The sequence below is a fragment of the Diplotaxodon limnothrissa genome, linkage group LG6 (genome assembly GCF_057381915.1).
Source record: "Diplotaxodon limnothrissa isolate DT_005_m linkage group LG6, D_limnothrissa_male_GT1.1, whole genome shotgun sequence".
Classification (NCBI taxonomy): Eukaryota; Metazoa; Chordata; class Actinopteri; order Cichliformes; family Cichlidae; genus Diplotaxodon; species Diplotaxodon limnothrissa.
In genome coordinates, this window is record NC_140601.1 from 15559976 (window position 1) to 15583524 (window position 23549).

General features: G+C 41.9%; 1 protein-coding gene across 1 annotated transcript; it reads left to right on the plus strand.

The window, feature by feature from the left end:
• The first annotated feature begins 6219 nt into the window (after positions 1–6219).
• On the plus strand, positions 6220–12304 carry cyp4v2a (cytochrome P450, family 4, subfamily V, member 2a). The gene is made up of 11 exons (XM_085356859.1): positions 6220–6613; positions 6716–6828; positions 7415–7500; positions 7683–7873; positions 8414–8483; positions 8566–8692; positions 8795–8968; positions 9171–9273; positions 10610–10744; positions 10931–11110; positions 11212–12304. Exons 1-11 carry the CDS (start codon positions 6421–6423, stop codon positions 11388–11390), a joined length of 1551 nt encoding a protein of 516 aa, XP_085212985.1. The 5' UTR covers positions 6220–6420; the 3' UTR covers positions 11391–12304.
• Positions 12305–23549: the final 11245 nt, after the last annotated feature.

Here is a 23549-nt window from a genome sequence, read left to right on the forward strand (position 1 = left end):
GGTGTATGAGATCAAGAGTACACCTCAACTTCCGGCCCATCATCAACTCAGCGGGAGACTTCCCTGTTGTGGACTGTGGTGTGATTCTGTAACTAAACAGAGCCCTGTTTAACTTGGTTGCCAGTGTGTCTCCAGTACTCTTTTTCATGAGTTCTTTGAACGTTTGCACTGCTCTTTCTGCTAACCCATTGGAGGCGGGGTGATATGGAGCGGAGGTGACGTGAGTGATTCCGTTCTTTGCCATGAACTCTTTAGTTTGTGCACTTACAAAACACTGGGCATTATCTGAGACCACCATCTCAGGAAGGCCGTGCGTGCTGAAACAATTTCTCAGGCAGTCTATGGTTGCAGCTGCTGTAGCGGATGGAACTGTATACACATCTAACCATTTGGAGTGGGCGTCCACTATTACTAAGAACATTTTACCCAAAAACGGGCCCGCATAATCGATATGTATCCTTCTCCAGGGCTTTTCTGGCCACTCCCAGGGGTGTAGCGGTGCCTCTTGTGGCCTGTGTCTATGTTCTTGACATGTACTGCAGGACCTCACCTTGTCTTCAATGTCATTCTCCATATGCGGCCACCACATGTAGCTTCTGGCCAGGCCCTTCATGCGGCTCATTCCTGGGTGTGACTGATGTAGCTGTTCCAAAAGGGGGCGTCGACCTCGTTCTGGTATCACCACCCTCGCCCCCCACAGCACACACCCATCCTGCACACTCAGCTCCTGTTGTCTCTGTCTGTAGGGCTGAAAATTAGGATGCTGCGTAGTGGGCCATCCTCTCATAGCATACTCACGCACTCTGGAGAGTATGGGATCTTTGGTTGTCCATCTTTGCAGCTGCTCAGACGTCATCACGCCCTCCTGGTCCTGATCTACCATCAACACTTGGTCCTCAGCTGCCACCTCTTTAGGGAGGTTCTCTGGAAGAGGGAGACGACTCAGACCATCAGCATTACTGTTATTTTTGCCTTCTCTGTATTTAATGACATACTCATAGGCTCTTAATAACACTGCCCATCGCATGATCCTCTGTGACGCCATCTGAGGGACGGCCTTCAACTCATGGAACAAACTTATCAATGGCTTATGATCCGTGATAATCATGAACTTCCTGCCGTACAGGTACTTATGAAAATACTGTACACCAAATATCACAGCCAATCCTTCTTTATCCAGCTGTGAGTAGTTCTTTTCTGCTGCATTCAGGGTACGCGATGCAAACCCAATGGGTTTTTCCTGACCATCTGGCATGCGGTGAGCTAGTACTGCTCCCACTCCATAGGGGGACGCATCGCAAGAAAGAATTAAATCCTTTTGCTCATCATAGTGTACCAATACACTGCTTGACTGCAACAGTTCCTTTGATTTGCCGAAAACCTTCTCCTGTGCTGGTCCCCAACACCATGGTTCCCCCTTTCTCAGAAGCTTGTGCAGTGGGGCCAACAGTGTGGACAAGTTTGGCAAGAACTTATTATAGAAGTTCAACAACCCCAAATAAGCTTTGAGCTCTGTCACTGATTTTGGGGGTGGCGCCTCCTGCACTGCTTTCACTTTTGCCGGCACTGGATGTAAACCGGTCTTATCTACCCGATGTCCTAAAAATGTCACTTCCTTCTCCATGAATTGACATTTGCTCCTTTTTAAGCGCAGGCCCGCCTCCTCCAAGCGCTGCAGCACTCCCTCCAGTGTTTGAAGATGTTCTTTGTCATTCTTTCCCGTCAGGATGATGTCATCCAGATACACTGCGACATTGGTCAGACCTTGCAACACACTCTCCATGGTGCGCTGAAAAATGGCAGGACTTGAACTCACACCAAATGGCAACCTGGTGTATGTAAACAAACCCTTGTGTGTGTTCACTGTGACATACTTTCTAGATTCCTCATCAAGTACAACCTGTTGATATGCGTGACTCATATCTAACTTGGTGTATTTTTCTCCTCCCGCCAGCCCCGCTATCATGTCCTCCATTCGTGGAATGGGGTATTGTTCTACAGGCGACACCTTGTTAACAGTCAGTTTGTAGTCACCACAAATTCTGGCGCTGGAGTCTGGCTTTAGTATGGGTACAATGGGTGCGGCCCACTCTGAGAATTTCACTGGTTGGATGATTTTCTCCTCCAACAGTCTCTCCAGTTCCTGCTCCACTTTCTTTTTCATAGCAAACGGAACTGATCGGGGCTTATAGAAGCACGGTTTAGCATCCTTAGCTACATGTATCTTTGCCGCAAACCCCTTCAGCGTTCCCAACTCATCCTTAAACACTGTTTCATGTCTGGCCAGTATCCGCTGTAAGGCATCCTCTCCGCCTTCGATCTTATGTACAGGTTGCCAGTCTAATTGGAGGGCCTTAATCCACCCCCGACCCATCAAACTAGTTCCAGCCCCTTCAACCACCACCACATCCAGTGTTTTCTTACTGTCTCTGAATTCCACCTGCACTTGGGCTGCTCCCCACACGGGTACCTTGTGGCCTCCATACGTTCTCAGTTTGATTCCACACTTGCTTACTTTGGGCGCCTTACTGCCTTCAAAAAGTTTTTTAAATGACTCCTTCGACATGATAGTGTAACCACAGCCTGTGTCTACTTCAAATGTCACATTCTGTCCATTTACTTTTAGCTTCTGTCTGATGGGTTCTTCCCTTGGGATGCTAATCTCCTCATGCACATTATACATAGTCACACTTGCCTTTATGTGGTGCATTTCAGCTCCTTCTTCCTCACTCTCCACATTCTCCTCTTCCAAGAAATGGGCTTGTTTACCTTGTCTGCCACGCCCTCCTTTTTGTTCCATTTTCATTCGGCAAACCCTTTTTATGTGTCCCACCTTTCCACAGTTGTGGCATTTTTCTGAAACAAACCTGCAGTCCTTGGCCACATGATTTAGTCCTCCACATCTGTAGCACTTCCTGACAACCTGTTGTGACGTCGAGCCGCCGTCCTCCATCTTGTTCACGGCTCCTAATCCTTTAGTGAATCGCGACTGTTCTGTCATGCTCTTCAAATCCACAATGTCTCTGTTAGCAGCCTCCATTGCTTGAGCAAACTTCAGCGCCTTTTCAAATGTTAGCGAATCCTCTGCTAACAATCTGCGCTGTATTCTGTCGTCGCTTATTCCACATACTAAACGATCCCGCAGCATCACCGTCAGGGAGTCACCAAAGTTACAGTCCTGTGCGAGCTTCCTCAGCTCCGCTACATAATCGCCCACACTTTCCTCCGGCCTTCTATTCCGTGTGTTAAACTTCCACCGCTGCACAATTTCACTCGGCTTAGGGTGAAAATGATTGTTCAACAATCCCACCAACTCAGCATAAGAACGATCCCCTGGCTTGACCGGACTGAGTAGGTTCCTAATCAGGGCATAGGTCTGTGCGCCCACGCAACTCAACAGTACCGCTCGCTTCTTCTCCTCCTCCTTAATATCATTCGCCACAAAGAAGTAATCCAAAATCTCACAATATTCCTCCCAGGATTGCAGCTCGCTGTCGAACGGTGCCACCGAGCCCAAAGTGGTAGCCATTATTCCACACTGAGGGTTACGCTCCACTTCCCACAGATGCTAGCGCTGTACCACTTGCCAACCTCAGTTCATAAGTCACTTAGCACGGTGTAACTTCACAGCAAAACCTGGCTTTTACCCTCGTCGCCATATGTGATATCCTAAGACCAAGGAACCACGGAGACCATGTTTAGCTCACAGTTGCTTCTTTATTAAGAGAACCGGGGCATGCGCCCCCACAGACTGAAAGCTCCCCAACCACTGTTGCCCCCTGGTGGACAAATCCTTGCCACAACATAACAGTGTAGTTTATCAGTTCAGCTACAATTTATGATCATCCCAGCAAAATACACTCCTAGACATAGAATACAGAGTTCTTTCATTAGTGAATTCTGAAACAAACCACCTGGCCTTTAACGAGCCTTTTTCTAAGAGATAAAGAAAAAGGGAGGATGGGAGTAAGGAAGTGGTCTCGTCTCTGTGGTGTTTTCGACCTTGGGGTACCAGCCTGTGAGTCTTACACATTAATTCTTGGGTCACAGAGAAAGAGAAAAACAACTAGTAAATGGGCCTTATTGAGTAACAGTTTTCACTACAAAGCAATATCCTGTAAATGCTACCATGGTATCAAAATATCACAACAGAAATCATGAATACATAATGGGCTTGGATTTACATCATTATGAATGAAATGTGCTCTATCTGGAAGCAGCCGGCCCCCCTCCCCCTTTGAAGGGTTGTGTGTACTTTAAATCATCAAACTGTAAATTATAAATTTTAAATTGTTATTGATCCCTTTACCCCTTGTCCTAAAGTGTATATTCATTTTCTTACTCTTCTTATATTTATTGTTTGTTTACTTGCACTGCTGTAACTGGAGCCTCGTCGTCTCGTCTCTCTCTACACTGGACTGTATGTAGCGGAGATGACAATAAAGTTTACTTTGACTTCAGCAGCAAGCAGGCGCACTGAGGGCTCTCGCGCTCACTTTTCACGTATAGAATTTCGAAAAAACATCGGCGCAAATTATAACTCTGTATCATGATGTCTGGTGTTTTCGTGTTTGTTGGTTTGTTTTTATTTTGCGAGTTGGTTATTAGATGCCGCTCCAGCCACCAGTGAATCCGTCGCCGCCCCGCCCTCTCCTCCCTGTGCCGCAAGCAGCAGGCGCACCTGGCAAACGGAGGGCGTCCTTACTCCCAGCAAATGGGCCATAGAAAACCGATCGGTGCCTATGCCATTCCCAATGTGCGCTGGCTGATGTCGGGGCAGCATGAGTACGAGCAATTTTTTATTTTTATTTTTTTTGCCGATGCCCGTGATGCCGCCCCGGGCAACCGCCCATGTCGACCGTATCAAAAACCGCTACTGATTGCACGAGACTGACTGCAAGAGTTGTATTTTTGCATAATAAATGCAATAAAACCGCATAAATATTTTAAATAAAAATATTAAACGTTTTATTAATAATATAAAAATCGTGGAATTCACAGATTTATTGCTTGCTCATTCGTAACATCCTCCTTTATTGTTGTTTCCAGTCTAGTCCTATTTTATATTGTATGCCAATGCAGAGGGTAATATGGAAAAAACAAACAAAAAAGAAGAAGTTGACATCGAACATCTAGTGGCTAAAGCTCAGTATTACATTTTGTACTAAGGAGTCAAAAGCAAGCTACGAAGTTGTTCTAATTTGCAGTATATTTCCAGCCACTCAGGCAATGTTTTTAAGGTGCACTGTCTTTACCTAGGTTTTTGTTTTTTTTACCAGCGGAAATGTTTTACCGTAAAAACTACCAAAATTATTTTTACCTTATTATCAGTCAATATTTAAATGGCATGCTTATTTTCCAACAAATACTTTTTCAAAACATTCTTAAGGCTGAACAAATTGTCTTAAGGATGTTCGTTTCTAAAAGTGACATTTTTACAGTCTTTGTAGACTACAATGTCTGGAAATTACTGAAAACAAATCACATTCCCACAATGGTTCAGGCTTTCTTGGGAGGGTTTATCTAAGAATTCATCACTTAGACACATGATATTATTAAAAGATTCAGAGAATTCTCTGCACGAGTCAAAGCCACTACTAGCAAAATCTCCAGTTTTAATCGACTGAGGAAAAGTTAAAAACTCTCCTGTCGTAAAATCTGTGATTTTCAAATCCTTTTTGGAAACCTCGGGCACCACCTTGTCAAAACAGAGACCTTCCTTCCTTGTTATCAGCTCACAGTTCAAAAGCCAGCATCAGGGAAGATATCAATGCTTATTAATGTGGATGCATTAACATTAAGGAGACTGGCAGACCACATATTTTAAAGCAGGGCTCTCTAGTAAAGGAGTGTAAGTCCTTTCAGTAGCTGTGGGGCCTGGGCAGCAGAAATCCTGGCTCAAACAGGAATGAGATATTACAGGCTCACTCCTTCCATTGCTAAAGGTAATTAGCGTGCAAAGCTGAAGAGCTATGATGACATAAAAAGAAAAAAAAACACAAGGCAATCACAGATAAGACTGTCACTTATTAACCAGGCAGGTAGGACACGAACTGTTAATGTGGATAAATACACGGAGATAATAAATCGGACAAAGTTCTTGATCACGCAGTAAATAATTAACACGGGTTATTCGTGCCAGCAGAGAGCACGTTTTTCATATTTGAAAATGTACATTTACCTGTTATCTCATGCTATAAATGTCAATTTAATAAACTTTCTATGAAGTCCCTCACACATCCTCCTCTCCTCCTGGGCAATAGATGGCAATGTAAGACCAGGGGTCCCCTTTACCCACTACAGGACAGTAGAGGAGAAGAGGAGTAAAAGGCAGGGCAAAAACATGTCACAGAGCTTTTAAGGACAGCCTGGCACCGACATTTCAGCACACACAGGCTGAGCACACACACGGCATGAAAAATGGCAGTTTTAATTGGCAGTTACAGCACAACTTTACTCGGAGTTAGCATCTTTGTTGCTTTTCTGACCTACTTAACCTACAAGCTGCTGAGCGATTACCTGCACAAATGGTTTGAGATGAAGCCGATCCCTGAGCTGGGAACCACTTACCCCTTCATTGGGAATGCTCTGCAGTTCAAAAACAATGCGGGCGGTAAGCAAGCAAGCAACGTGTTCATTTAAAGTACTCAAAGTGATGAAGCACATTGAGTTTCTCGTGATTTTTGTACCCAACATCTTTATTTTTCTCTTTAAGACTTCTTTCGTCAAATTCAGGATTTAACCTGGGAGTTCCGAGATAAGCCGCTGTTTAAACTCTGGGTCGGGCCGGTCCCCTTTGTGGTTCTGTATCACGCTGAGACGGTTGAGGTAAGCGGACTGACACCTATCCAAAATACAGAGTGGATGCAGCACGTCTTATACTGTAAATATGCCTGTGATGAGTAAGCCTATGGACAATTTCCATCCCCGTTCAGCGAAGCAGGTAAACAAACCACACATGTCACTGAAGTGGAAGCTGCACTGTCGTTACAGATGGATTGGATGAGATCCCGTTGAAGTCTTTGAGATCAGCTAAGCAGTCTGTGATGACATCTTAGGATGTCTTTGCACTTTTATACAGTGCAGGATACAGAATTCCTGCCACCCACCACTCAAACATTAAGCTGAAGCCAGTTACTCCTCTTAGCACAAATTCCTCATGTTCCTTAAAGAAGTTACAATATGTCCCACCTAAACTGTATGTGTAACTTGTTTTCATCATACATCTAGATAAGATAATGGACTAAGGTGGATGCTTGCAGGGTCAGTCTGAGTGAATCATTTCTTTCCCCCTGTGACGACAGGGACTGTTGGAACATAGCATGCTCGATTGTGCACTGAAGATTTCTTTAAGTAAACAACTTTTTGCCTCAAATATTACTCATGACATGTTTCTGTCTACTTTTTCTTTAAGCCGGTTCTGGCTAACAGCATTCACATGGAGAAAGCTTTTGCATACAAGTTTCTGCATCCTTGGCTGGGAACTGGTCTGCTTACTAGGTATAACTGTGGCATAGCAAACATCCCATCTGTCCATCAGGAAAGATCAAAAGATTTAGATCGTTCATATATCAAAACTTGAGCTAAGACTATGCACAAAACAAAAAGAAGCTCCTATCTACAGCATTATTATTGCAAATGAAATAATATAAAGTGCATAACGCCTTCTTATCTTTGATCAGCACTGGGACCAAGTGGCGTCAGCGGAGGAAGATGCTGACGCCCACCTTTCACTTCTCCATCCTGGAGGACTTCTTGGAAGTGATGAACGAGCAGGCTGAGATTCTGGTGGAGAAGTTGGAAAACCACGCAGGGAAGGGTCCATTCAACTGCTTCAGTCTCATCACCCTCTGTGCTCTCGACATTATCTGCGGTAAGCAGAATGTGCAAATCTGGGACAACTTAAAGGAAAACCCTGCGTTAAGGTGATACGCATCCAGAACAGAGCAGATTCAGCATGGCATGGTTTCTCCTTCCAAAACATATTCTCTCATTAGAATTGGTAATGGTAGGGATTAGCAGTGAGACCATTCATCCACTCATGCAGTCTAATTGGGTTGAAATGATGAGTGGGTCTCGGTCGCATTTTTTGAGCCCTCATGCATTATGTCATTCTGGAAGAGACGAGTCCAGTCGTCAAATGATGACGGTGATCTCCCAGAACAACTCTAGATTCATTTTTCTCTATAAGGTGGAAGGCGAATCCAATCCAGTGAAATATCTGCAACGACATAACGGAGACACCAGATCCCTTTACTGTAGGGGTTGAACTGTAAAGGTTTTTCCTTTAAGTTGTCAACCCTTTGAGTTGGATAAACCTTTGACCCTTTTTGTGCTTAACAAATGCAGGTATACAAAATAAATAATTAGAAAAAGGGCGTTTTATATTTATATACCCTTAATTTCTTGACAGAAACTGCAATGGGAAAGAAAATTTATGCACAGAGTAACTCTGATTCGGAGTATGTTAGGAGCGTGTACAGGTGAGTTACTGCTTTTATCATTCTAATGCAAATTATAGTAGAAGAAAAAGATCTAATCTGCTGTCTTTCTCTTTATTCTCAGAATGAGCGACATTGTCAGTCGCAGACAGCGGTCACCTTGGTTATGGCCTGACTTCATTTACACTTACTTTAGTGAAGGCCGCGACCACGACAAAACACTCAAGGTCCTCCACTCCTTTACCTACAAAGTGAGTAACGGAGCGGGTCGCTTTTCCACGTTGCGCGATCATGCAGAAATCATGAAATTGTTCAGAAGAAGCATCTCTTCTTCTCTTCCCATTTATTTTCAGGTGATCCATGAAAGAGCTGAGAACATGTCCTGCAACGAGTCAGACAGCGAAAACGACCAAGGCAAGAGGAAACGACGGGCATTTCTGGACATGCTCCTGAGCACCACCTATGAAGACGGCAGCAAGATGAGCCATGAGGACATCCAGGAGGAAGTGGACACCTTTATGTTTCGGGTTGGTGGTTAAGCAATGAAAAGGAATACTTAAGGCTGCTCTTATTAATACATTTATATTACCCAAAAAACTGCACTTTGTGCCAATAAAGGATTTACTTTCTGAGATAATGATGTGAGCCTCTTCTGGGAGAATAATCCACATATCCTGTTTCAATAAAGGGTCTTTAAAAAAGTCTCTAATTAACTCTCTTTATTTGCAGGGCCATGATACTACAGCCGCCGCTATGAATTGGGCTCTCCACCTGCTGGGCTCGCACCCTGAGGTGCACAAGAAAGTTCAACAAGAGCTACAGGAGGTGTTCGGTAATAATAACAGGCTCTACCACTTTAATGGTGTTGTTTTGTTCCTGCCTGAGGGCTTTTTGACTCATCTTTGTTCAAACTCATTTGTTCTTTGTAAGGCACGGGGAGCTTTTTCAGGGATAAGAGCTGTGAACATACCCGCCAGAATACACAGACAAAAAGTGCAGCATAATAACTTTCTTTACCAATGGCCTTGTAACCATAGGCAACCAGGCTAATTTGTCCACAAGTAGAGAAGGATAATTTTGCCATATGGTCATCACTTATATTTCCAATGTAAACCCTATGCTACAGCCACACCTGGGGAAGCAGTGATTGGAGACCGTGGCATGACTTTTGTAGCCATGTGCAGTGAACTTATAACCTTTTTGTCTTTGAAATGGTTGCTTTGAAGACGGGGACCAGGGTCAGTTGCTGTCTTCAGGTTGACTGTGGTGCATTAAGATGGTGATAAAACAGCAATAACATGGAGTCAGTCTGCTATCACTGTGATTGTGATTGAATGGGGGCAAGTTAGCGATAACTTTCAATGTGTTTATGATAGTACAGCAATTTACTGCAGTGAATCACCCAAATGTACATACACAGAAATTAATATTAAACAGAAACTGACATCAACCACTTATATTCAGATTACAGAAAGAACTGCATAGATCTAAAAAAGAATTTAAAAATTCCGATTTAACTACCGACATAGATGCAGCTTTTTATATAGGACTATAACAAGAACGCAAACAACTGGTATCCAGTTGAGTGAAATCACCGATTGCAAAGAGTTGCACCGCAGATGAGTTGCACTGACTGATCCAGATTGATTGCAATGTCCTCGTGATCTGTCTGCATTTATAAATTTGGCCACAAATGTCTGCAAACCTTCACCAGCCCATATGGGCTGATTCGGATCACAGTTATTTGGAGACAGGTCGACTCCCACCATGTGACCTGTGCAATGACTTGGAATCAAAAGTGGTTGTTCTGAGATAGCTGGCCACTGCAAGTATGTGCAATTGGTTGTTAAAAGTGCAAAAAGTTACCAAAATCCTTGTAACCTCACCATATTTGCAAAGAGGTTACTATCCTATTTTTATCCTGTTGTGTCTGAGCTATTAGATTACCTTACCACACCTGGTTATATAATTAATTTGTTATGTTAATGATTGTTGATTTACAGTCACAAGGTTGATAACAATTATTGCTCTATAGAGAGTTACAGATCTTGAGTGCTGTCCTATTTACAGGTGAATTTTAGGATGTACTGTTGCACTTTTACCTACTGAGGCAGGTTAAGTATCACTGTATGTCTAATCTGTGCTGTGGTGCTGTTTAATGTTCAAAGGTACATCTTCCCGGCCCACCAGCACTGAGGACCTGAAGAAGCTCAAGTACCTGGAGTGTGTGATCAAGGAGGCTCTGAGGCTGTTTCCCTCTGTGCCTTTCTTTGCTCGTAGCCTCGGTGAAGACTGCTATATCAGTGAGTTAAAGATTAGATCGTTGGCACCTGAAACAAATGGCTCATTGATCCCAAACACAAGACGGTGCTGATACCTCTTCACAAAAAGGGAAGCCAGTCTTCCTCTGTTGTCGTGGCCACGTAACAGATGCATCTGAGTAATCGGTTTTGCCTGTTTTTGGTGTCATACTTTCTTCGTACTTTTAGACGGTTTCAAGGTTCCTAAAGGCGCAAACGCGATCATAATCACCTACTCTCTTCACCGTGATCCACGGTACTTCCCCGAGCCCGAAGAGTTCAGGCCTGAGCGTTTTCTGCCGGAGAATTCGGTGGGAAGGCCTGCCTATGCATACGTCCCCTTCTCAGCTGGACTCCGCAACTGTATAGGTAAGGACTTTTAAATTTATAGTCTCCATACGCGCTTCGCTGTGTGAGGTTTCCAAATAGGTGCGTCACGTCTTCGTTTGTTTTACTGTCATTTTCTTTAGGCCAGCGTTTCGCACTCATGGAAGAAAAGGTGGTGCTGGCGGCTATTTTGCGGAACTTCACAGTCGAAGCCTGTCAGAAACGCGAAGACCTCCGCCCGGTTGGAGAGCTCATCCTACGACCAGAGAAGGGCATCGTGATCAAATTAGAAAAGAAGACGCCTCAAACGTCATCAAACTAACACCTGATGCAGCATCCTGGGGAATTTTCTCTGCATGGTTTTTATCTAATGACACATAACAATGTGACATTTTTAAAAAATATTTTAGTAATTTTAGGAAATTCCTATTTTCATAATGATAAATATTCATAAATACAGATGACAAAGGAATCCTGAAATGCTGTTTGCTGTGTTGTGTGTAGACACAGCACTGGTCCATCTTTGAGCTGAATGATTCACAGGTCAGTGTGAAGAGGCTTAAAAAATCCTCGAAAGCAAAATATAAAGAAAGAGTTTTCCAAACTATAAGATTTACAGTATAGATTTACACCATATTGTGAGTTACATTAATAAAAATGAACCGACGATTTCAAAACACGCGACTGATTAATTGTGGAAAATGAGATAAACAGCTACTTAACTGGAGTCAGTCACAGATAATTATTTTCTAGGTTACACCCATTTTACGAAAAAATGAAAGCATTCATCTTGATTCCCAGCTGGGATAGGCTCCAGCCGCCCTGCACCCTGAGTTGGATAAGTGTACGAGAATGGACGGATGGATGATTCACATCCACTATGCACTCTGCAAGAGTTTATACCCATGTATGACACATTTCTGTTATTTTGTATGTGGCTGTGTAACGTAGATAAACAGTATGGAGGATTAAAAACGGAACTTATGTACATGCACACACATATATGTATATATATTTTGTGGTATCAGCTTGTAATGAAGTCCTGAATCACACTTTAAGATATTAATTACACTTACAGTACAAACAAGATCTGTCTTTTGACTGTGCAGTGTTTCAAGTGCTATAGTAATTTTTAACCTTTAGCCATTGTGTTTTCTGTGGATTGACCCCCCTTTAAAAAAAATAGTTGCTGTCTTTATGTGTAGCTTTCATTTTCTTTACTTACCAAAAACCTACTATTCTTTCTCCAATAAAAAGTGTTGCTTAAACTGTTTTTTTCTGGGATCATTTCAAAGAGTCATTTGGACATATGAGAGATGCACATATGAAACGGTCAATTTCCACATCATCCATCAGCTCACAAGCCACATTCGTGCAGCCAAGTCTGTAGCCTCGAGTCAAGCTGAGGCTGTAGACTTCATGGAAACGGCCGACACAGCCACCGTCATGGAAGCGTGGACTGTGGAACTGAGATATTCTGTTTGATCATAGTTCTGCTCGATCACAAGGCTGGCCTGCTCCAAAGTATACCTTTATGTATTGTTCTTGTGGACACTGATGTGACCATAAATGTACAAAATGAAGATCATAGTGAATTCATAACGAGTCCGTAAACCTAATCAGGAAAGTGTTTGCTGTGGTCAAAGAGAAAGTTAGCCTTGGGTCATTTTCTTATAGACTGCTATAAAACTAGGCGATTCCCCCCCCTCCTGTTGGTTACTGGTCAGGTTTAAGGTACTTCTGGGCTAAATCCATCTTTTGTTTAGCGTTGTTGGTTCTGTCATTCCAGCTCTGAGCACACGTCTAAAAACTTGTCCTTAAAACTTTTTCCTAAAACTTCTAAAACTCCCCACGGTGTACTTTCAGGCTCTCGAGTATCAAGACCAAAACTCACTAAATCAGAATTGAGGTCAAAAAGGCTCCTTTGTAAGAACAGGTAATCACAGCATGATACAGTTACAAATGACCCCATTCATTATGTCATCGAATGATTTAGCAGGTGCGCCTGCAAGGGTCATTGCCTAACACCCAAATGACTTGACTGATGATGAATAGCATCTTCTTTCCCAATGCTATTTTTTGAATTATTGAGCACATCTCTAATCAATGAGCAGAGCTGAGGTGCCCGAGCTCTAAATGAAGCAGGAAGAGTTCATTTATCTGAGGATCTCTAATAAATGGCTGAGATAGAGGAGCTTTATGTGGGGCTCGAGTATAGATGGATTATAAGAGATGACTTTTCAGGACACCTTTATAACAATAACACATACATTTACTCAAACTGAGCTCATAATATGCAATAAATTAAAGTATCAAAACACTGTAATAAAACTATAAGTAGAAAAGTATGTGATACATCATCATACAGTGTGATGTTGTTGAAGTTTGAAACCACATTGGCTGTAAAGACTGTCAAGATCAATTTAATCTTACAGTAGCCTCGAGCAACTGTTCACTTTATTGGGCATTTCTGTATAAAACAAAGTAAGTTTGGTATGATAGAAGACCTGGAAAGAAGACTGACCCCATTAATCTGCTGAAGTAACCTCATCATGTACACCCTGGCTGCTTTTATTTTACAGCACACTGCAGTTACGTAATAATTTCAACAATATTTTAGATTCTCGCTGTAAAATCTTTGTGGTTTTTTCTCTGTGAACAACTTTTTTTCCCCCTGCTCTGCAGACGTAATACTAACTCTGAGTTCGCCAAAGTTCAAATGTTTCTAAAGTGCAAAGGCAGGTTTGCTGAAGAGGGACAACAGACAGTTCAAAGTACATGTGCAGTTGCCAAAATAGCACAGGTTCATAACTGGGCCGTGCATGGGGTTGCAAGATGAATTTGAATGGTTGTGAGATGATTCGCAAGACATAAAGAAACAAAATATGGCTAATTTGTAGGGTTTTTTCTGAGTTTTTGTCAGTCTTTTAAATATTGTTTCAGTTTAAATTGCTGGTTAAACTGCAGTTACTTTGAATACTTTACAGGCAGAAAGTGAAACAATCCATCAGACCTGTTAAACTGTGGACCCCAGAGTCTGAGAGCATCCTGCAGGACTGCTTTGCCCAAACAGACTGGGGTGTGTTTCAAACTGCAGCCACTATGAAGAACTGCTATGTGACTGGGTACATCAGCACCTGTGTTGAAAATATTGTGCCCACCACACAAGTCAGAATGTTCCCCAACCAGAAGCCCTGGATCAACAGTCAGGTACGACACATGCTGCGTACTCAGTCGCTCGCATTTAGATCAGGCACTGAGATGGAGTACAAAGCTGCGAAGTATGGATTGAGGAGCAATGCAAAACTCTGTGAACTAACAATAAAAACAACATAAAAGACTCCTATCACATTTCAATGTCAGCAAGCTTTATCCGAGATGTGCGTGTGCCTCATGGGGCTCTCTGACGAAATGAAATGAAACCAGAGGAGAAATGTGAAGACAGATTTTTTTCCTCCCCTTTTCCTTCAAAATTCAGGTTTTGCTGAACGTGTTATGAAATCCTGCTACTTGACAGAGAAACACATCTGTACTGTATACTCCGAGATCAGAGAGACCACACTGCTCACGAATACAGTGCAGTTCAAACTAACGCCCAGGGAGTGGCAGTAGTGTATGGTTTTTCTAGAGTGCAAAACAAAGACAAGGAGGACTTGGTTCTGTGTGTGTGTGTGTGTGTGTGTGTGTGTGTCAGACAGAGGGAGAGAGAGACCAACACACACAGCAGACTGTATCTACATGTTTTTCTGTATCACTGCCCAGCAGCTTCATGTCGATGTGACTGACAGCTGTCTTCAGCACGTGTGCAGCCTGTGAGTTTCAGATTCTCTGCATCTTTATATTTGAATGACACGTTATAAATGTATGCAGTGTTCCTTTAACAATCCTTAATTAGCACCATGTGTCCAATCTTAGCAACAGCCAACAGTGAAAGCCAGATGCAGAAAGACAATGAAGGAAAAAAAATCTAAATTCCGAAACATATTTAAATTAAAAACTCAAATGACATTGATTTACATATGACAAGATCAATCTGAGTGTGAGACGAGCAGCGTCCCCCAAAGCTGCCAAATAGCTGTCGTGTTTGCAAATGGCACAAGGCATCGTAATCTCTCAGCAGTCTCTCGTCTCCTTGATGTGGCAGACCTGAACTGACCTGCTTAAAAATCCTCGGGATTTTCTCAAGTTTAGAGTATAGCAACACAGAGTGACCTGCTGTCCAAATAAGGTTTCATTTTTCCACTTCCTATGACTCACAATATGAAGTCACAGTAATATCATGAACAAACGGGCACTCTAGCAGGCTTAGATCACATATGTTTGCCAGGTGGTGCATTGCTGGTTAGGCTTCTGCTACATTTGTGCCAGCTCCCTTATTTTTTGTCATGTTCTGTGATCCTTATAAGGTATTGTTTCGCACAGAAACAGCCAGAACATGAAATTTAAAGGTAAAATAGAGATTTAAAGGATCAAGCTTACAGCATTATACTTCCATCAAGAGACCAAAGGCGTATTAACTGCAGCTGAAAAAAGTTCCAACATGGGCATGTTTAATTTTATTTTTTCTCTCTTGTGTTATTTTATTTCTTGATGGAAAATTCCTCATCCTTTAAAACAATCATTAATTCTTTTCTACAACAAACCTAACTTGACCTCACAGGAAGAAATTGGATTGGATCTGAGTCCCACAGAAGGACTGTAAATGAAAAAGTAATACAAGGGCAGTTTCAGAAACATGATAAAACTTAGAATGATGCTGGTGTAGTCTGAAAGAAAATCTGAACTAACCAGTTACCACTAATAAGGGCATTAAAAGCCATATCATTGAACGTTGAAAGGAAAACAGAAACACAGTTAATGTGCATAGTCTGACATTGGCAATGCATAAAAGATAAAATTTAAATATCTGAATTCCTGATGATGTTATGCACCTGATCTACTGAAGCACAGACGTCTGGTTATACACAATGAATCCTTGTATTATTATGATTTTAAGTGCTTTCTTTTATGTTACCAATAAATCATTCATATGAGCGACAGACTACCAATTTAACTTTCAAGTATTTCATGCTAATTTAAGGACCCATTAAAAACAATGGAGTACTGTTGAGTGAAGCTTCACTCACTCCAGCACCAGTGTTGGGTTCCAAGGTTGTAGGGATATAAAGCTGTTTGCATCTAATCTTAAATTTAGCAGATATTCACTATACTAACGGTGTAAATGGAAAATCTGACTGACAAAAGGTGGGTTGGCTAAAACATGATGTTTTTTTCTTGTCGATTTTGGCTCTGTTGGGGGCAGTGTTGGTCAAGTTACTTGAAAAAAGTAATCAGTAACTAATTACTGGTTACTTCTCCAAAAAAGTAATCCCGTTACTTTACTGATTTCTTATTTTCAAAAGTAATTAATTACTTAGTTACTTAGTTACTTTTTAAAAACACGATTTACAACCTGAATAGGTGATAAAGCGATAGATCTTTCAGCCCAATTCTACTTTTTCTACATAATCCATCATACAAAATGTAATCAAATGGAAAAGTCTCTTTTTAAAACTTGTTTTATTAGTTTTAATCTTTTGACTTTATGCATCAAGCAAAAATTTAATTATATGCAACATTCTGACTGGAAGAAATTTGTTTAATATTTAAACCTATTTTCTGCACATTCCAGCACATATTTTTTTGTGTGTGTTTACACTCAGTCTTTCAAATAGATGCAAGTAAAACACAGCAGAAAATAAATAAAATCAAAGACCAGCGGCCCTGTTGCTCTATTTTCACCTGTAAAGCAGGAGTAGGGCAGGCGGAGGTTTACCCTGGTGCAGGTGTGCCGCGGCGGTCAGTGGAAGAATCCGCGAGTTTCTCTGTGAGTTTCCCATTACCTCGTAGCGCACTCGGTGCTTGCTTGGAAGTTTAGGGGGTTTTTCGCTGTAAAAGGAAGTTTTCTTCCCACGCACGATGGACGCTAATGTTTTTGTCACTTTTTATGGAATCAAACTTAAAGTAAGGTCAGTACTTCCACGCTTTAAACGCTGCACGCTCATACTCTCTCCCGCACTCGATATATGATCCATTGTTGATCTGCACACAGCTGTTGTCACGAATGTCGCACTCGCTTACGTCACTATCATGAGGCATTCTCGCAAAAAAAATCACGGTTTTAGTAACGCAGTAACGCAGCGTGCTTAGGGAAAGTAACGGTAATCTAATTACCGTTTTTGCAATAGTAATCCCTTACTTTACTCGTTACTTGAAAAAAGTAATCGGATTACAGTAACGCGTTACAAGTAACGCATTACTGCCCATCTCTGGTTGGGGGTAACCAACATATTTAGCTTGCACTACATTGCTAAAAGTATTCGCTCTTCTATCTGCACACTCAGTGGCTTGGATGCTCAGTCATTCCATCAAGCTCTCTATGCACTGTTCTTGACTCTGCAGAAAGTTGTCAGCATCTGCCCACTATGCACCTCAGCATCTGCGACCCCGCTCTGTGATTCTTTGTGGCCTACCACTTCATGGGTAAGGCGCTGACGATCCCAATTGCTTCCACTTTGTTTTAAAATCACTAACAGCTGACTATGGAATATTTAGCAGCGACAAAATTTCACAACTTGCATTTGTTGCACAGGAGGTGTCCTGTCACAGTACCAGTGCTCCCGAGAGCAAATAATTCTTTCACAAACGTATGTAGAAACAGTCAGTTTTGATGTGGGGAGTAGTGGCTCTACTCTGAGACAGAGAAGCTAATTTATGCAGTTCTTTCAGTCACTAGCCAGAGTAGAGGAGTTTAAACATTTGCCAGTTGAGAACCATGGCCTCTGACTTGGAGGTGCTAATTCTCATTCCCACTGCTTCACACTCAGCTGCTCATCTCTTGATGAAGAGATGAGCACACCGAGCCACATCATCTGCAAATCTATGAATCAAATCTTTGACGAAGAACAGCCCAGGTGGAGACCAGCATCCACCATTGTGCCAAGAAATACAGCTAAAAACAAACCACAAGCAGTACAAACACGTGCCTCATGCTATGTTCAGGGCATGCTAATATGTGACAATGATGATGAGTACTTACTTTAATCAAGAATCTATAGCAAACGTTAACTGATCAAATGGAGGAGTAGACAGTTTCTACCTTTTTTATCTGTTTTTTGGGAGCAAAACATCTTTTTCAAGTCAATTTTCCAGCTGACTGTTGGACAGTCACGTCAGCACTTCACTCCTAGTAGGGGTGAAGTGAAGTCTGGGCTTTACAGTGCAGAAGCACCAGCTCTGTTTTTTCATGTGTGGTACGTCCAGGGCACGAGTCAGTCATCTTTGGTAGATCTGGTGCATCTCCAACATTCTGATAACTTTAAATCATGGGAGTTCCCCTTCCAGATCATAATAATGATGATGATTACTTAATTTCACTAGCTGGGACCACATCCTCTGAATGATAAGCGGAGAGGGATGAGGGAGTATGACCTGGTGCTGCGGTTTGGAGAAGGCTTCGAAGGGGAGTGGCGACGGCTCACGGGCTGGGCAGAACCCCATGTACTAATGAGAGGTGAATGAAAGAAGGGAGGAGGAGAGAAGAGAGGGAAAGAAAAGGGGGGAAGGGTGGGGCATGGAAATGAGCACAGCGGGTATTGGAGAAGGGGGCATTTATAGTCTGAAGGAGGAGTGGTCCTGCTCCTGAAATTCAGATGATAACTCCACTTAATTTAGGATCTATAGCAAATATTAACTGATGAAATAATTGCATTTCTTAAAACTGCAATGGAAGAATTGGATCGTTTTGACTGGGGTCTTTTGAGACCCTACAACATTTTTATTTTTTAAGAAAAAGCACTAATCAAAACAGAAATGTGACACGACATCACCAGGAACAAACTGATTGAAGTTATTTCCATCTTTCATGTAGTTGTCCAGAGTTATTAAACTCAGGGTTCATGTCACTAGTAAAAGCAAAAAGTATTCTACCTACTGAGTTGCTTCGCTTTTATCCCTAACTCTGCTCAGGACAATAGAAAAAGTTATAGTTAGGATGGTGAAGTATTTACATCTGCAATATCTTGCAGATCTCGCTGGCACACAAAGTCTGACCAGTGATGATGAGGACAGGATGTGACAGCATCCCTAGATCTGACCGAGGGCCATTCTGGAACAACATGACACACTGCAATTTCTATTGGTTGCTTTCAGTCACTCTTCCACACACACACATGCCTGCACAAATGCACACATACACCACACCAGCACTTTCTTCTCAATCATCCTTGATTCCGCCAATTTTCACATCAAACAAATGCCCGCATTAGACAGTAAGTAATAATAAGCAATAAATAAGGATTGTGTTGTCCAGCGAGGAAAGATGCAGGGGGACGTGAAGGGAGAAAAAGCTGAAAAGGAATCAAGTGAAATCTGATTGATGGGAAAGCAAATAAGATATCAGACTGAGTAAAAGCAACAGATTGGCTGTCTAGAAGAAGGACAAACTGAAAATGGGGATCAGTGAGAAGCAATAATCAGACAGCTCAGAAAATATACCAAAACTATCAGCCAAGGATATCAGTGTCGCAACACAGAAGGCATTCTTCCATGTTAAAATAAACCCCAGTGCCCGCTAACTCACTGTTCGCGCAGAAATGTGAGGGGTAGGTAGCCACCAACTTTGAGGTGCACCGGTGCACAATGCTCAAGGCACCACGGCCACGCATTCTTCACTTCCTTTGAAGTACACCAGTACTTAATCTCGCTGCTAAATTGTTTGAAATGTGGGTCATGGCTCCAATTTTACTACAGTGGGGGTAAGACTTAAAAGCCATCCACAGCTCAGTATATCAGTCCCTTTTGTACCTTGACTCCAAAATAATCTCTCTATATTCGTTTCTCATTAATCACAAGAGTTTCTGGACATGCTCATGATTAAGTTTCAATTATAGGAAGCTCAGGGTAAACAAAGGTGTTGGATTGGGGTCAAAACAATTTGCAGAAACTGCTGATGAGAAGTCCAAAGAAGGATTAGACGTAAATGGATGTTTGAGCAACTGAATGTTAACTATCTAGACTTTTACCTGTTCTTCTTCTTCTAATTCTGCATATCCGTGTGTTAGACTGCGCTTTTGAAAGCAGCGACTTTCTAAAAACTGTATTTGGTCATTATTATTATTATCATTTAAGCTTGCTGAGTTTTTATTATTCATCAAGGAATTAATCCTTTTGCACTCCACAGCTTCCCCCCCACAGCACATATTCTCTCACATGATCTGACAACGCTCCAAAGAACTTCATGCCAGGAATGTTTGGTTTTGTCAGGCTTCAAATCTCCCGACAAATAGTGAGTGGGGTTGAGATCAGGTGGCTGTGGAGGAAATTCTATAACCGCTTTGGCCTTCAAGTAGTTCATGCAAAGCTTTGAAGTGTGTTTGGAGTCGGTTTCCCTACCAACAGTGCAGTATGTCTCTGAAAAATGAAGTGCTATTTCACCACGGCCAGTGTGGAGCTAATTCAGTAAAGGTAACCAACACCAGTGAAGGTAAAACACCCCCCAGACCTGAATATTCCCCCCGCCATGTTTCACTGTAGTTTTGATACGCTGAGGTATCATTCTTAGTTATGTTCTTCCCCTCTTATTGGCCCTTCTTCTTCTGTTGCTGCCAGAATTCCTTATTCCTTCCCAATAACTAGACTGGGACCTTTTCCCCGGCTATCCACTGTGAAATGTATTTGTGGAGGTCAGTTCATGGTTTTCACAGACGTGTGAGGTGACTTTGAATGTAGATTCCATTTACAACCTTGCTCCAGGTCTGCTATAGTAGATCTGTTGCATTGCCCCTCTCATTTAACAAGGAAAAACACAAAACATCCACGGGGCTCCTGTGGATGCTCTTTTGGAAGTCTGACCAAGAAATTATAGCATCTCATCACAGATGCAGAGAGGTGTGCCAGGTGCTAAGAAAAAGCCCACAACTGTATTTTGTTGACACCCTATCTCAAGCACAGTGGTTAATATTTAAAAGTCAAACTTGCTTGGCAGCAACTACTTTAATTACAACTCTTTAACAAATGAATTACAAAAATGTGGATTAAGGCCAAATTTTCTCAATCATCTATGTGTTCTTGGTGACCGTGCAGTCGGCCTGCTTGGAGTGTAATCCCACTATGTGCTTAATATTTTCAGGCTGCATGCAGAGACGTGTGCATGGACTCAAAGAGAAAGCAAAATGACCCCTTACAGTTCCTTGCAGACATGTAAATATGAAAGCATGAATTGAACTTTAGCCCAACGTAAGCATTTGGCTTTGTTTTCCTTCTAGTAGTGCGACATTACTTCCACTCTGAGACCACGACTGGATTCTTGATGTATTATACAGCAAATTCTGTACTTGCTTATTTCTCTTATGGTGGAGAGGAACGTTTGTGTTCAAGAATTGCTTTATTCTACCATTTATTCTACTAATACTATTTATTCTACTTCTAACAATAAAGGGGAAGTTACTCAGCTTGTGAGGCACTGTTTCTCATGTAGCTCTGTTTATAGTCAAGCCCTTTGCTTTGTTATTTGAGAGACTGTCTTGAGATTATTCTTTGTGTATTCTTTGTGAGTATCCTGTATCCTGCTCAGTTAATACAAGAAGGGATCCAACTCTACTTTTGACCCTTTGTAAAACAATGCTATTGTGTTTATCTGCAGGTGTAATTGTTGGCTATTAAAATAAACTTAGTTCGCTTTACGTTTTGTTAGGTCACACACACACACACACACACACACACACACACACACACACACACACACACACACACACACACACACACACACACACACACACACACACACAGAAATAGACCCACACACAACTGAAACTCTGTTTTATTAAGGCGCTGGAACACAAATACAGAGATTTGCTTCATGCCATCTCTGAATCTCAGAAATGTTCATTATCATTAAAACATGTATTTTCCATATTCATCGTAATGTTAAACACGTTCTAAGCTGGTTTTTCATATATAAAAAGATGATCACGGTTGTGTTGAAATTGTTACAACAAAAGCTCAGTTGTGCTATTATCAGTCAAGTCATCAATTTGGCTCAAGCTGAACACCGAAGAGGATAAACACTGATAAGTGACCTCTCTGCATGTTCTCTCTAATCCAGTGGAAAAGAAAAGTGTGGGGTTTTTTTTTGTTTGTTGTTGTTGTTTTTTTACACCTTATCAAGTTCTCCAAGACTGGTTTCGTCACAAGCTCCTCAGGTTTTTCCGCACACACACAAAAAAGAGGAACGAATGGCTTGAAGTGCAAGCAGATGGATGGCGTGGCTTCTAAAATTGCTCCACACCAAAGCAGCGTGCGATTACCATTTTCGGAGTGAAGGAGTGTGCAGAGAAGCAAAGCAGCAGAATTATTAGCAGAGCCTAAAATGCACAAGAGGACCGAGGCTAAAGCGCCACAAAGGTTAAAGCTGGACTTAATCCTTATCGGCTTTAGCTCCATATATGCTGAAGACTTTTAGTGACCATTCAACTATCAACTACCCCCCTCTCTTCAACACACTCTTGTCCAAAATGTAAACACATTCTCCAAAGATGGAAATTAAAAATTTTGCTTCAGGGTCCTTTTTAACCAGTGGCTTTGTTTCCTTGCTAAGCAATTTGTTTTCCTTTCATTAAAGCTCGAATTAGAATAACTGCTGTCACGCTTGACTTCTTGTCCTCCAGCTCCTTCACTGTCTGCTGAACTTGCTTATTTGTGGCCTGTGCTGGACATTGGAAAAAAATATTCGGCTCCATTTGAACATTGAGAAACTACCCCAGTATAATTTGATATTAATAAATTCATCTACGTTCACTTTTGCATTTATTTGAACTGTCAGTTTGGAAAGGAAAACTTCACAGCACATCATGGAGAGGCTGGTGAGTGACGTGTGACGCAGCAACAAAAGACAGAAGAGAAATATTTAGTCTGGGAGTCAAATTCGGCCAGATGAGCTCTGTTTATTTTGATTGATTCAGATTTGTGTATAATTGTCACTCATGCTTAATTTGCTGGACTAAATCAGACCATCTGCTTGGCTTATAGAAGATGAGATCATGCGTCAGCTTATCCTATATTTTAAATCAAAACAGTTTAAGGGTACTCATATTTCAGTTACCTACATTAACTACAGTTGAATAGGCCTGAGATGATAATGAGTAGAGGTATCTGGCTCCTCATCTGCAGGTGAAATAATATTCCACCTAAATAAATACATATGCCGTTTTACCTCGTGTCCATCTCGATTTCTCATCCTAGTTCTCTTGCTCCAACCACCTAACCATAAAAGGCGATACTTTCCAGCGCTTCACAAATCAGTCAGGCAATCGCTTCTATTGCACATTAACAGCTACAATGACAAGGTCATGGTGTGATTATCAAGCATTTATCTCTGCTAACCGTCAGTTGTTAGTCCTTTGGTAAATAACTGCGTAATGGAGATTACGGCTGAATTGACTCT